Source organism: Littorina saxatilis, linkage group LG10, assembly GCF_037325665.1.
Source record: "Littorina saxatilis isolate snail1 linkage group LG10, US_GU_Lsax_2.0, whole genome shotgun sequence".
NCBI classification, from domain to species: domain Eukaryota; kingdom Metazoa; phylum Mollusca; class Gastropoda; order Littorinimorpha; family Littorinidae; genus Littorina; species Littorina saxatilis.
The window spans coordinates 18,070,799-18,086,519 of record NC_090254.1 but is presented as its reverse complement, the minus strand read 5'-3'; the positions used below and the strand labels follow the sequence as shown (position 1 = coordinate 18,086,519).

General features: G+C 40.4%; 1 protein-coding gene across 1 annotated transcript; it reads left to right on the top strand.

Annotated features, from left to right (window-relative positions):
- Positions 1–3,738: 3,738 nt before the first annotated feature.
- On the top strand, positions 3,739–15,528 carry LOC138978313 (TAR DNA-binding protein 43-like). Its single transcript, XM_070351016.1, has 4 exons — positions 3,739–4,083; positions 7,137–7,300; positions 7,615–7,755; positions 8,612–15,528. The coding sequence occupies exons 1-4, from the start codon at positions 3,846–3,848 to the stop codon at positions 9,455–9,457; spliced, it is 1,389 nt and encodes a 462-aa protein (XP_070207117.1). The 5' UTR covers positions 3,739–3,845; the 3' UTR covers positions 9,458–15,528.
- Positions 15,529–15,721: the final 193 nt, after the last annotated feature.

Sequence of the window (15,721 nt, the reverse complement as noted above, 5' to 3'; positions counted from 1 at the left end):
TTATTTTTATGCAATTTATATCGCGCACATATTCAAGGCGCAGGGATTTATTTATGCCGTGTGAGATGGAATTTTTTTTACACAATACATCACGCATTCACATCGGCAAGCAGATCGCAGCCATTTCGGTGCATATCCTACTTTTCACGGCCTATTATTCCAAGTCACACGGGTATTTTGGTGGACATTTTTATCTATGCCTATACAATTTTGCCAGGAAAGACCCTTTTGTCAATCGTGGGATCTTTAACGTGCACACCCCAATGTAGTGTACACGAAGGGACCTCGGTTTTTCGTCTCATCCGAAAGACTAGCACTTGAATCCACCACCTAGGTTAGGAAAGGGGGGAGAAAATTGCAAACGCCCTGACCCAGGGTCGAACTCGCAACCTCTCGCTTCCGAGCGCAAGTGCGTTACCACTCGGCCACCCAGTCCACATTAGTTTTTCATAACGCGTTCAATGGCCAATGTATCAGTAGGAGAGGATGTATCATGTGGCTAATCGACCATGAACCGGATTAGTAAGTTTTGTGTACACCCTGAGGTCATTGCATCCTCACTCACGCTTAGCGGCGGCGTATACCATCGGGCTTTGATCTTCCCGGCACCGTACTACTGTTCTGGGTATTCCTCTCTCAAAGTCACAGTCCGTGCGCCCTCTTTTTCTCTCTCCATCTCGTTCGCTCGCTCTCTCGCTCTCTTTCTGGTGCTTGCTAGACCTCTGTCTGTCTGTCCGTACGTCCGTCCGCCACTCTCTCTCTCTCTCTCTCTCTTACTCTTTCTCTACCTCTCTCTCTCTCTCTCTCTCTCTCAGGCTTTGTTTCCTTCCTGAAAGGTAAAGTCTGTGTGTCTGTGTGTCTGTTCGTGTGTGTGTGTTTTGTGCGTGCGTCCACTGTGCGCGCTCATGTTTGTGTGTGTGTGTGTGTATGTATGTGTGCCCACATGCGTGCGTGCGTGTCAGTGTGCGGCGCACGCGCGTGTCTGTCCGTCCGTCTCAGACGGTCTTTCTGTCTTCGGCTTTCTCTCTCTCTTTTCTCTCTCTCAGTCTCTGTTTCCTTTCTTAAAGATATACTGTATTGTCTAAGCCGCCATCTTGGAAAGTTTTCTGACGGTTTGGACCTTAAAAAGTTCATCGGACATTCGCTGTATTGTAATTTAGAAACACCTTCAATGATTTGCTCATAACTGCTCAAAAACTATGCCAAATAATTAAATGAAGTTTAATCAGCGAGCGGTTTGCAGTGTCCCCTGTCAGGAGTCCGGTCGTCATCATTATTTATTTAGTTTTCATAGATACCCATTCGTCAAAGCAGATCAAGACCGTTGGATTGAGGAAGTCAAACCCACAGTATAGCTGACGCATGTACATTTCACCGTGCCGGGCCATGCAGGGCTAAAACGATTCGAATAACAAACACAACAAAATGTAGTGCTCAAACGTTTATTTTAAGGTATTCCTGGTGGGTGGTCAAACAATAACCCCCAAGCTGAACTGTACATATAACTCTTGGGGCGATTTGACACAATTTTTTTGTTAGAACTGAAGGTAAAGTGAGTAACTTGACATTCTTCTAGATAGGGACTGGCGGTGTCTTGGTCCCCGTTTAGGGTCAACACTTGTTTTTGTACAGTTTATATATGTTCTTAGTACATTTAGTACCGACTGTACGGACCCAATCTTTATATTAAATATTGAAAGTGGACCAACTTCGTGTCCATCAGTATAACTCGTACAGCGATAGATCAATAGAGAGAGAGAGAGAGAGAGAGAGAGAGAGAGAGACACACACACACACACACACACACACACAACACACACACACACGTACACACACACACACACAAACGTGAAAATCTACGAAATCTAGAAAATCAGGAGTAGGGGATACATCGGCCCATACTACTCCCAGCCGAACCTCGACATTGTACGCCTCCCCCCTCCCACACTCAATCCCACCTTGCACCCCGCTTCAACAACAACAACGGAGTTATCTCCCGCGCTGCGTTGTTTACCTTCGAAACGATTTTTATTTACTAGAATTAATTTTTTCACCCTTTCATACTTGCTGGATGACTTGTGTCATCCTCTTAATCGATTCTTTGTACTTTTATGTGCAATTGCTGAGAAAACTACAATTTGTTCAACGATTTGCAGTATTGTGGTGTATTCTTGCCACGAGTCCCCAGACTACAACATCAACAACAACAATCATGGTACGACGTGTTCCTCACACCAAAGTTGATAAACATAGGAGGTCTCATAACTTCGGACAGAATAACAAACAGACAGAGAGACTGACAGGGTATAACCTACGCTGGCACGGGGATGGGGGTTGGGGGGGGGGGGGGGGGGGGGGGGGTAATAAACTGGGTTCCTGCGCTTGAACGGTGGAAGTGTTGAGTTGACGGACAAGTCAAATGACAACAGTGCAAGTATTTATCTTTTACGTGTTGCCACTGAGTGTCACCAAGCTGTTCAGTTGTACCACCGTTACATTAAGGCTGGTGGTCTACCCCTTTAAAGGTGATAAGAAATTTTTAAAAACACGGATTTTAAAGTGAGTTCAAAGAAAAAAAGGCAAAAAATAACAAAGGACTTAACACTATGGCCTATAATATCTTCTTCTTCTTCTTCTTCTTCTTCTTCTTCCTCCGATTCATGAGTCTTTTTGGACGTTTTACGTTCAAACATATTTATGCTAATTTCTACAATAACCTGAATATGGAGAACAAGACTTTGTCACACACAATAACAATACTCAGCCTGTGAAGAAATTACTAAGATTTTCTATTGTGTTTTTTTTTAGGCATAACATTTTTAAATTTTAGCTCGTTAAAAGTTATTTTTATTTGAACTGAGGTTAAATCTTGGAGTAGAAAGTTTCAGAATTTGTTTTATCACTTTTACACGGTTTAATTTCATGTTAATTTGTGTTTCTAGTAAACTTCAATGCTTGAAATACAGTTTCAAAAGTGGGTGGAAATGTGTTCTTTTGTCCAATTGACCCGTAAAGTAACTGTTTTTGGTGTTCTATTTAGTTCCTTAGTCAGGGTTCTTCACGGATATTATCATTTGATTGTTGCCGATTTGTTTACATCACAGGTATCATGTGCTTGTGTTTACTGACCTGTATCCAAAGACAAAGTAGAATCTTAGTATACTACGGTGATTTGTATTTTCGTGAAAAGTGTGATACCCCATATTCAAGTTTCTGTCGTTATTATGTAGCACGTTATATTCTATTATATTTGTTATTTCTGGCCTTATCACTACTCCGTAGACTTTGAAAATGTCACGTCTAAAAGTAAAACATTAACACTTTTACACGGGGTATACACCCCAGCCTTAAAATTCAGCTGGCAGCTGAGTCACTCCGAGTCACATAACCTAACTCCGCTATTTATGTCTTCGATGATTGAAGTCTTTAGTTTTGCTGATCCCCCCCCCCCCCCCCCCCCCAAAATGCCATCAACCCTACTAGCCAACAGTTCGCGTTCCTACAAATTCAATCAATTAACAAATCGGACAAGGGAGGTAACTTTGCAAACGAAAGTCAGAGAAATATACCTATTTAGCATAATAAATCCAATTCATCCAATTTTTTTTAGACAGGCTTGCAACAGCATTTGATTTTATGATTACATTATTTCGTTTTCAAGGAATTAAAATATTTTCCAAATAACACTAAAATGCGGAAAATATTGACATGAGAAGCAATTTCCCGGAATCCTTTGCGACTAGGCCGCCATCTTCGCACGCGTACCTGGGAGCAAGGCGGGAGTTGATTTTGGAAGGAAAACACACTGTTGTGCAGGAACCTTGTGTTCCTTGTGCGTCAGAACGATGATCCACTATATCAAGGTTGTTGCAGAAGATGGCGATGAGCCATTGGAACTGCCAACTGAGGAGGACGGGACCATCTTGCTCACCACCCTGTCTGCTCAGTTCCCAGGATCGTGTGGATTGAAGTACCGTAACCCAGACTCCGGCACTATGCGAGGGATCCGACTTTCAGATGGTCGCCTATATCCTCCCGATAACGACTGGGGAAAACAAGTGTTTGTTAGTGTGTTTCCGAAAGGTATGTTCAGTTTGCAACTTTTATTTCTTGTTTTGTGTCCGTGTTATGACAACCGAATGTTTGGCCATTTTTCCTCTCGTATGGACGCGCCCCCTAACGAGAAAAGTCACTATGGCCCAAGAGCTGTAAAATGTGCAAATTTGTGCATTTTCAACAGTGCAGATGAACCATCTTACGTGTAAACCGCTGCCATAGGGCACCTAAAATGTCATGAAACTGACTATTTGGATGTTTTGTGTGTGGCTAATCCGAAAGTGTGAAAAAGGGGAGGGGAGGGTTGGCGAGCAATCATTTAAGTCAAGGGAGGTAACTCCATGTGCTTAGTAGACTTCCTACTTTCGGATTCACGTGGGCGCTTCTTGGAATTTGTATTTTTGTTTCTGTTAAGTGTTCATTTTGTTTGCTTCTTTCTAGTCTTTCTATTTAACAGCTATGGGTTCTTTGAGATGTGTTGATTGAGTTAACCGATAGTAACAGCTTGATTACTGAAAGACTGAAACTTTGTTCTTTTCACTCACTCATGGTTTATGCAGCTATTGTTTTAGCTTTAACTTTTCTCTGGTAATGCACCTGTTATGAGGTTTAACTAACGAGTAATAATATTATTTCACATTTTGTTAGGCCAGATATTATCTTTTCGTTTTCTGTGCATTTGTCACCACCCAATGCATGTTCTCATTGTGCTTTATGAGTGTATTGATTGCTATAATTGTCTGGTCTATGTCTATGAGATTAGTGTATCCCACTTCCTCAGTTTCTCTCTATTTCTCATTTGTGAATTAGTAGCTAAACCGCTGTCCCCATTTCCATCCGCAGGGCTCTTGCTTAGTAGTTAACTTTCTCAAAACATTGCATATCAATGACATTCAGTGCACCAAAGTGTGAAGACAGCTGCTAGCTCTTAACACCAACAGAAAAATCTGCTTGAAGGTTAACAAGCATGTTATTGTTAAAGGTGGATACTTAATCAATGATTTTTTTCTTGTACGGATACCTTAGGCCTAAAAAAATATAGGTGTGGTTACGGTAACCCGACCTACCCTATTTTTAGGGGCCGACCCTATAACTTTTTATTACATTTGTCAACAAAAACAAAAAAAACTAGTGCAGAAAACGCAATGAAAGCAAAATCGCCCGAGTCGCACACTTATTTCCCTGTCAAGTAGGTTTAATTTGTGAACATTAGAAAAAAAAGTGATTGCCTACCTTCCTTCCTACCCTATTTTTTTGAGTCACTTGAGAAAAAGTGACTCTATGTAATCGGTCAGTGTTAGTCTGTCCGGCCGGCCGTCCGTAGACACCACCTTAACGTTGGACTTTTCTCGGAAACTATCAAAGCGATCGGGCTCATATTTTGTTTAGTCGTGACCTCCAATGACCTCTACACTTTAACAATGGTTTCGTTGACCTTTGACCTTTTTCAAGGTCACAGGTCAGCGTCAAAGGAAAAATTAGACATTTTATATCTTTGACAAAGTTCATCGGATGTGATTGAAACTTTGTAGGATTATTCTTTACATCAAAGTATTTACATCTGTAGCCTTTTACGAACGTTATCAGAAAAACAAGGGAGATAACTAGCCTTTTCTGTTCGGCAACACACAACTTAACGTTGGGCTTTTCTCGGAAACTATAAAAGTGACCGGGCTCAAATTTTATGTGAACGTGACTCATTGTGTTGTGAATAGCAATTTCTTCCTGTCCATCTGATGCCTCATATAATATTCAGAACTGCGAAAGTGACTCGATCGAGCGTTTGCTCTTCTTGTTTGGCTATGTTACCGTAACCACACCTATTTTGTTGTTTTTTTTTGGCCTTAAAGGCATATGTACGCGCTCCCGTGTTTACAAAGTGTAGTTTGCCCATAATCGATGTCAAACGCACCATAAGACCATGTAATGACGATATGTCGCCATGCGCGGACCATATACATGCATTACAGCTTGTTTTAGAGTCTCAAAAACTTTGGATGTAAACAAAGACGCGGAGTTATTTCCCTTGCGTCAACGCTACCTCTGTTGGCAAATCTATAAATAGGACGATCCAGATCAAAATGAAAATTAACATATCTCAACATTGAAGGGGTCCTAGACCACAATATTTTGCAGGGAACTTAATTTAGCATGTCTCCAGCTGTTGGTAAAGCAATTAGCGTGTATAGTCATCGAGTACATATGGCTTTAAGGTATTTGCTTCCTAGATGTAACAGTGTTTTTATCAAAGAAACTAAAAAAAAGTAATATGTGCACTGACATTGGTGCATATGAATCATGATCATGTCTCTTTTTCTTTGGGGCCAGATGTAGCATGTAATTTAGGTCCAAAAACTTGTTAGGGGTTCTCAGCATTATTATGTACTTTAAGCACAGTAGAGTCACTGTGCAATGTAATTTTGCATTGCCATCCTCTTCGTTGCATTAAAGTGATCATTTTCTTTTCCAAGCGGTTTCTTAACATTTGACATCATTATGAAGGCTGTAGACACTGTTTTCTCAGAATTGTTTTTGAGCATAAGTGCCATCATAACACGTGTAACACCATCTTCTGTTAGATTTTGTTCTAACCAACAGTTCAGATTCAATCTTCTTACTTGTATTTTTGTTAAAATTGATGTCTTAATGCAATTACATTAACAGCACCTTTCTATAAATTACTGAGGAATCATTTTAGAAATTCTGTCATCAAAGTTCAAAAATTTACTTTATGTTTAAAAAAAAAAAAAGTTCTGCTTATGTCTGCCCAGGGAACAAAATCTGTTCAGAAATATGAAGAATATGCTCTGTAAATGCATGGTGGAACCTGGTTCGAGTGACATAAAACATACTTTAAACTTCATTATTCAAATTATTGTTATTGAACTTGAAGATGGAAACTGCTATGCCATGATGTAGCTGTCATTTTCGGGCGAAATCTAACAGTTTTGACAGGAAGTTGACCCGACATTTGTTCGTGACCTTTTCTTGGTGAATTGTAGAACCATGTTTTTTTGTATCTTATCCGCTGTACTACTTGTAGTTGTAGTTGTATACCCACTTTCTGGCTTCGTTTTCAGCGGAAGGAAAAAGCACACCAGCATCTGATCCTGTTCCGAAGCCGGTGAAGAGTAGCAGTCGACAAAAGTGCAGTGACCTCATTGTCCTTGGTTTACCATGGAAAAGCACGGAGGATGATCTTCGAAATTACTTTTCTCAGTTTGGTGACCTTCTCATGGTGCAGGTGCGTCCTTTTAATCTTTTAATATTTTGTTGATCTGTCAGTCATTGAATTATTCTGTAACTTCCTTAGTTATGTGAATCTGTAGAGATGGTAGGAATTATGAAAGATTCAATATCTGTGTGTGTGTGTTTTTTTTTAAGATTTTGTAATTAAGTGTATATTGTTTTGTTGAGAACATTATCATGGTAGAGTTGGTGATAAGCCTCAGCATTTCTGTTACAAATGCTGGTTAAGTTACAGTCTTAAGGCTGGAGCCGGCGTGTTTTAGTTATTGCACCTGCATTAACTGCTGTATGTTTGTTTGTTTTTCTCAGGTGAAGAAGGACCCCAAAACTGGTCAGTCTAAAGGTTTCGGTTTTGTCCGCTTTGCGGAGTACGAGTCACAGATGAAGTGCATGGCCCAGCGACACATGATTGATGGCAGATGGTGTGATGTGCGCATTCCGAACTCAAAGGTGCGAGACAAAACTTTTTCAGTACTAAAATGAAGTCATGGTCATGTATATATTTAGAGTAGTATGTCTTTTATTCATGATTTGTTGCTTCAACTGCTATGTACTGGTCTGGACATTCAGCAGAAACATTTTACACTGGAATTGCAATTGGATGGCATTTGAATAGCAAAGCCTGGAACGCTGAAGAAGAAGAATAGCAAAGCACTTGGTCATTGGGAACAAGATGCAGTTACTTTTGTTGAATTGACATGTTTCCGATAGTTGTTTGTGTGTTTTCTACATTGCTTACATTTCTTCTTTTCGTGTCATGTCAGCTCTAAAACATTAGATTTATGGCTGGTTGGTGCAGTAGGGTTGTTCAAAAAGTATTCAAAGGTAGCATTTTATATGATTTTGTTGATAAGCAAAAAAATGTTATTACTTTAAAATCCTTTATGGTGTTGCTCATGGGCCTCTAGTGTTTGTTTTTATATGACACGTTGTTTTGACCATTAACTGGTCAACTGTCCAATAGTAAGCATTTCTGACTGGACTAGGGTCAGAACATTTGAACCCGCAGATTTTCAGTCCAGGTCCAACTGACCTATTGTTCTCTGGGTCTGGAAACAAAGCTGACTTTCATATGTTTTAATAAATAAAAAAAATTGGAATAATTTGATCCAGTTGTGTTTTATCTTTATTTCCTTCTATGCCAGAGTACAGCTGCCTTTGTGGTGGTGGGGTAACTAGAAGGGTTTTACATGTAATGGATGACAAGAGTCATGTTCTCAGTTCTGCATGGGTAAGCTCAACAGCATAGATATTATTTACTTATTGTGGGGATGCTGTTGTTGACACTTGGTTGTGTGTCCACCAGGAGGGAGCCCAGCAGATGATGAACCGCAAGGTGTTTGTGGGCCGATGTACAGAGGACATGACCGCTGAGGACCTGCGTGCGTACTTCACAAAGTTTGGTGAGGTGGTGGATGTCTTCATCCCCAAGCCTTTCCGGGCGTTCGCTTTTGTCAGCTTCGCAGACCCAGACATCGCCCAGTCGCTGTGCGGTGAGGACCACATCATCAAAGGGGCCTCTGTGCACATCAGCGGCGCGGCGCCCAAGTCAAACGAGAAGCAGGGCGGGGGCTACGGAGGGGGTATGGGGGTGGGCGGGGGAGGTGACCGTCGCCTGGCCGGCTCCAACCACAGCCACCTGGGTTACTCCCCCAATTATTCTCAGGGCTCGTGGGGCCATGTAGCTCGCCCCGGCTCCAGCTCCAACCCAGGCAGTTCCTACGGCAACAACCTGGGCTTAGGTAACCTGGGGCTGGGTGCCTTGCAGCTGAACCACGCCATGCTGGCTGCAGCCCAGGCCGTCTTAAGCGGCCAGGGAGGCTGGGGCCCGTTGGGTCTGACCAATCAGGGTGGGGCCGGCATGCAGCAGGGGGTGGTGCAGGGGGGGCAGGCCGGGGGTCAAGGTGGCCAGGCGGTTATTCAGCCTAGCATGACCGGCCCCGGGGGCTCTGGCGCTAGCAACGGTGACCAGCCCGTTAGCAACACCACCCCTGCCCCAGCCACCTTCGGGTCGGTAGGGAACGGGACGAGTGGGGCCGGGGGCTTCCTGGGGTGGGGCGGGACACAGGCTTCTGACACCACCACCCACAGCCCCAGTCAGATGGCTGGGTGGGGGAGCACCCACTCCAAAGCTCCCACAGGGTGGAATTGAGGTCTGTCTTGTCTGTCTGCCTGTGTGAGATACATGTGGGTGTTGTGTGTGTTATTGATCAGCCGTGCTCTTTTGTGCTTGAGTGTGGGGTGCAAGACACGTTCTTCTTTTCTGTTTCTCCTTTAGGCTTGGAATCAAAGTGTAGTAAACCACATTTTGTTTTGATCTTCTTGGATTTTGTAGTCTTATTATGTCTTTGGGCTTCCCTTTGTATTTGATCTGTGTTGTTCATTCTGACATTGAGAGTAACTTATTTTTATACAGAAACTTGCAGCTTATGAAAGAAGCACTTTTCTTTCTTTGTTTTACCTTATTTTCCCCTTCGACATAAATTTGTGGTTCTCTGTTGCTGTTGGTCTTGGCTAAAATTTTACTTTGTGAGAAAATTTGCTTTGGTCAGATGTAGGTTCAAAAGGATTTATAGTTCAAACCAACACAGTCCACAAATATTTTTGTTGCGATATTTTGATTAAGTTGGAAGAGTGTTTGCACCCACATGTTTGTATGATTTGAGGAAAGTGGAAGATGATGATTGTGAATCGGGCGTGACAAAAATGTTGAGACAAAAAGAGAATGTTGCATGATGCTAACTTGGACAAGAAACGACACTATTTGGCTGTGTAGAAGGTATCTTTGTGAAAGAACACAAGTGATGATGCTCAAGCTGAGAAAAGATTCAAGTCTAAAAGGCCTTGATCGGACTTAAGTTTCACTTTCATGCTGCTTGTTTTTCCATTTGAAACAAGTGTACTCGGAAATGGATAGAATATTGTGGAAATGTATACAGGCAATGTGTGGTGGTTCGACTTTCAGAGAATGTTTTTCTTCCTGTTTGGTTTTCTAATTATGTTAAATGTGGTGAACCTCAAGGCTAATTCCTGAACCCACCTGTACAACCTTTTCAGTCACACCCTCTAAGATCTTTGTTTAACGGAGTAGGCAAGACAAGTTTATCTGGCGTTATCAATATAATTAATGTCCTATTTTCTATCCACGGGAGATGCATTAAGAAAAACCTGAGTCTGCTTCTTATATGGGTGTCTTACTCATGGTATGCTAAATTGATTGCATTATGGTACAGGCCTGGATTTGATTTATCTGGATGGGTCTTTTAGGGGTTTGCGATAAAGTAGATCTGTTGTTGTAGACACTACGTCTGAGGAGTAATGTGCTTTTCCTCTTATTTTGGTCAGCGTGATCTTGAAAGAAAGAATTGCCCAGTGCGCAAAAGACACGAAAACAAAAGTTGAACCCAAAGTTATTTATTTTTTAAACATAAATCATTTGCTTGAAAGTTTCATTGAAGTTGAAAGTTTGCTTGATCCTTGTGAAGGAGTCTGTGTGGCTGTTTTTGATAGAGCTGAATCCCATAGATCGCATGCCTGAGTGGCAGAGTGTTTGACGAGGTTTTAATGGCGAGTGTGCTGACTGCCGTTTGCCAAGGATTCTTGAAGGGAGAATGGAAAATCTCAAATAAGTACTTCGTACCACAAGAGAGTGTAGTATAGTGATTTGTTTATTTCGAACATCATTTGTGGTAATTGATACACTAAAAACAACAACCCAAGGGCAGCAACCGTTTTCATTGTCTGTGTCAGTGAGCGGCGTTTGGTTGGTGTGTCAGTGACGATGATGTATTTATCGGTTGTTAGTGATGATTACCTATTTATCGGTGCTCCAGCTTTTTCGGTTGTCATTGGAAGGAAGGCCACGCAGTCTTGGGTATGTGCTGAAAAAATCTATTTTATGGAAGCGGTTTGATTGGCCAAATTATATGGGTAGTGAAACTTGTTTGGTGTACTTCAGTCAGTTCTGAAAAAGGGAAAAGCTTGAATGATTGATTTTTCTTTTCTTCTTCTTCTTCTTTTTTTTCCCCTTCATCCACACACATGTAACACACACATGTACACGGGTATGTCATAACTGTACCCTTGAATTGCTTGGTTGGTTTGGCGAGTGGAATGAGATCGGTGGTTTGAAGTAACAATGGAATTACACTTTTTTTTTCTCTTGACTGCCTGTGTTGTACTCTTTTCTTTGCCCCCACCCCATTTTTTTGCCTGTACCCTTTTGACTGATATTTTTTTTCTTATCTTCTTTTTAATGGACATGGCTAAAAGTGTGTTTGTGAGTGTTTGCTGTGTTGGCCTTCTTAACTGAAATGATTGGTGTATTGGTACTATGTACTGTACATTACAGATTCAAGAACTTTGACTGGAAAGTGGCTTGCTCTTGAGTCAGCTGTTGAAGGGTCTATTTTTCTTCTGTTGAAAATGGTCGTGCGTTGTACAGATAAGCTCAAAAGTCAATCTATAAGCCAATTCTTTTTGTTCTCTGGGAAGCCAAATTTGCATGGATACTGAGTGCAGAGAACTGTGTCTTTTTCTTCTTATTCTTATTATCATAATATGGTTCATGTTCTGATATGGTGTGTTGATTGTGCAGGTGATGACTCTATATTATTATTGGAAATTAATTAACTCTTGTTAACAGTGTTGAAGTCGTGTCTGAAAGGAAGTTCAGTGCATGAGCTGAGCACATTGAAGCAACAATTGTTTTTTGGTTTTTTTTTTTTTACAATAAACACAGATAACATTGAGGTTAACATCTGTGACTGAGTTTTGCTAAGCACAGAGAAGAAAAGTGCAAACCAACTGAAAACGCCATCTGTTCAACCTCTGAAACTGAAAGCAATGTCACATGTTCAGTTTACGGAAGCAGGATTTGTTTGAAGTACTAAGTTTGCAAGTAAGAAAGAAAAATGGCCAAAGCTTGTCGGATATTGCTGTCACGAAACAGTGTGCTCGGCTCATGCAATGCATTGTTCCTTTTACTCAGTGGCTATTATGAATATGTGTTGCAGATGAGTGAACCATATTTTAAGAAATGTGTTAAATGTATTCATGATTCTGTTGTTGTGGTATGCATTGCACATATAAACTTTGGTTTTTTAATTTGCTTGTTAACGTCATTTGACTGTGAGGGTGAAGTAAAAAATGAAGCTAAATTTTCGTATATAAAAGGATGAGTGGGAGTGTTGATTTTTATGTAGAAAGATTTAATGGCTGGCTTCGAGCTTATGGCATCACCTGCCGTTTCAACGCATAATAAAGCTGCCACTACATAAAGGAAGGATTGTGGTCTATTGGTTTGGGTCTTTTTAGATAACAGGTTTGTCATGTACATCCTATTCAAGCCTGAATGATTCTTGATAAGTATTGTTCAACAGATATATTTTTAACAGAAACATTCAGGTTCTTTCATACCCGGTTGTTGGGTCTTGTTTTCAATCAAAAAAACATACTTTTGAAACAAAATATTTCAAACAAATGAACAGAATTTGTTAACTGTGTAAGGAATGAATACTTGCCACAAAAAAGGAATGGAATTGGCACTAAACGAGGACTCGCAAAATATAAACGTTATCAAAAAATGCCAGTTTTGATTTGAACATTCTTCAAGGACACTCCATCTTTCAATGACTAGTGGGGATTTCACCTTGAGATTTCATACTTTGCGTGTGAAATTTGCCAGAATAGACCCATGCTTCACTGTCTAATATGATGCTTCAGTGGTTTGGCCCCTTTAGAATTGTAATACGTTCATTCTAGTGAATGTATCTGCTTGGCCCTCAAAAATAGAAATGAGCATCTACATGATGTGTACATTTCTGAGGCCCATCCTAGCTGGCTCGCTTTCTCTCCTTTGTGTAGTGTGACCACTCCCAGGCAAAAATCATTTTGTGTACGTGTCATTTTACATTTCTAGCATGCACAAGTTCTGTGTACGGAAAAAAAATTTAAAAAGTGTTTCGTGGTTATTTATTGTGTGTGTCTGCATGTAAATAAGTAAGTACCTGTAATCAACTTAGCAAGTTTTTAGTCTTGACTGTATATGCATTCTCTGCCCCCTCCTGGAATCATTGTGACTGAATGTGCTGTGAAGTGGTTTTGTGGCTGATCGTTTCCATATTTTCTTCGTGTGACCTCAGAGCTGGGATGAATAAGAGAACCCAGATGCTGAAATAGTATTCTATAATTAACCGGCCATATCTTGCAGTTGCAAGTAAAATAACATTCAATGGAAAATAACAAACGTAGGAAGAAAGCAGCAAAAGAGTACATGTTAATTTTGAAGTTTTGGGAATGACTTTTGCAGCTGAAATTTAAGATTGAGCAAACTAAAAGGTCAGAAGACATACAAAGAAAACTTTAAAAAAACAGAAAGAAAGACACACACACAAATATTTTGAGATATGACAAGGAAACACCTTTTCAGTACACAGAATGCATTAACTTCAAGACATGACCCGTCTCAGTTACGCTTTGAAAATGTCTTCAGGAATCTTTGCTTGAAAATGTCTTCAGGAATCTTTGCGCTGATTCAGAGTAGAGTTTTGGCACAATTAACTTTGTGTAGCTTTTCTCTGTATTATCAAAGTGGATAAGGAAAAATTGTACCACTGTGAGCACTGCATGTAACAATTTTCAAAAATTGTGTACTCAAAAAAGAAAAAATACACTACATTTGTATTTAATTTGGAGAAAAAACCCAATTGTGGTTCTGACTGCAAGATGTGCAGTTTTGTTAATGACTTTGTTCCCGAGCTGAAATAATGGATGTTACATGTTTCAAACTCCTTGCAGTTTTGTTTGTAACTTTGCGCTGGTTTGGAGTAGGGCTGTGTCTGCATAAAGTGCAGCTTTACTAGGTACCATCAAAGTTAACTTCCTATTAAAAAACATAAAGATTAAAAGAGAACATTTGTATAAGAACATTTGTTTGGATAAACATCCTCCAGAAGTAAAGTCTACACTGGAATCAGTCTTACTCTTAAGGCTTCACAAATTCAAGTGTTGCTGTTAACCACTGACATTTTTCAAAAGATGTTGCATGTGGCTTCAGAGTTTCTGCAAGGGTGTACTTTGACAACAACAATAAGCACGGTTTCTTCTCTCATCCCAGCTCATGTGTAAATAGACTGTGTGAAACTATCTGAAAGAATGGTTTAAGTTTAACATATAAACACTTGGTAGTCTTGCTTTTTTTCATTTTATATTGTAGATCTGTTATTCTAGTGACTCCAGTTTGTGTACCTTTGTCTCTCTCTATAGTTATGTTCTGCAGAGAGCTCAGATATATTAAACTCAATTAGTTTTGAAATTGTAACAAAGAAATTATTCAGAGGAGAAAATTTTAGTTTACAGGAAACTTCTTTTGGTTGTTGCAAGCATGGTAAGCAGAGCATTATGTATTTCTTTTGGTTATGATGTTTATTTTCTCTGGAATTTGCTTCCTTTCTCAATTGCTCCCATCTACCCATTAATAGGTGCATGGGGCACTACGTCTAGCAGATGGAACAAAAAGTAGTAGTTCTGAGTGAGTGTGAGAGAGAGAGTCGGTGTTGAATTCAATCATTTACGCCATTGGGTTGTATCGTGCAAGGTGGCCGGAAGGAGAGTTTTTTTCTTCATTTTTACTTGTTCTGTTCTTAGCTGCTGATTGGGTTGTATGCGTCCTTTATTCTTGTAATCTGGTTTTATTACTATGGTTGTAGCCTGTAGCCAGGGAAATTGTTATGTGTCAGGCTAAAGCTCAGAACTACCAGTGCTGCAGCTTGGAAAGTATGTTCATTGAAAAGTAGTAGATTTTCAAAAACTGAAATGAAAAATATAAAAAGAAAAAACTTTTAAGTAAAAGAAATTGAGCCAAATTTGAACTCCGTAACATGTTTTATTTGTCCATCTTCTCAGTGCTCCTATTCGCAAAGACTATTTCTCTGTTGTCTTTTGTGGCGTTTTGGGATCTAGTGAGCTTTTAGTGTGTCTGATGAACGTTGACTGGGCAACATTACTTAAAATGTGAAACTTTTGACGTTTTGGTTGGAAAATTGAGGGATGTTGTTTTCTTTGTCCATTCATTTTCATTTCACAATTTGATTTGTTGATGAAGCTTGCACCATTGGCTTTAGAGTTGTGTAGCATGAGTTCTGAACTAAGTGTGAAGCTGTTGTATTCTGGCGTGCATGGCAGTAATGACGTTTTATGAGTAAATTTGCCATTGAAATCACATTCTTTTGTGTGCTGAGGGCCGATTTTGTTGTCTGGATGCAAGATTGCTCTGTGTGTGTGTGTCTCTCCCTCTCCCTCTCCCTCCCTCCGTCTCTCTCTCTCTCTCCGTCTCTCTCTCTCTCTCTCTCTCTCTCTCTCTCTCTCTCTCTCTCTCTCTCTCTCTCTCTGTTTTTCTGTGTCTTGATTGCTGTTC

What these genes read in the sequence shown, in the direction of transcription:
- LOC138978313 (XM_070351016.1), top strand. Translation starts at nt 3,846, where the DNA reads ATGATCCACTATATCAAGGTTGTTGCAGAAGATGGCGATGAGCCATTG. An exon ending in TGTTAGTGTGTTTCCGAAAG is followed by an intron (nt 4,084 to 7,136) that starts GTATGTTCAGTT and finishes CTTCGTTTTCAG; the next exon opens with CGGAAGGAAAAAGCACACCA. An exon ending in TGCGCATTCCGAACTCAAAG is followed by an intron (nt 7,756 to 8,611) that starts GTGCGAGACAAA and finishes TGTGTCCACCAG; the next exon opens with GAGGGAGCCCAGCAGATGAT.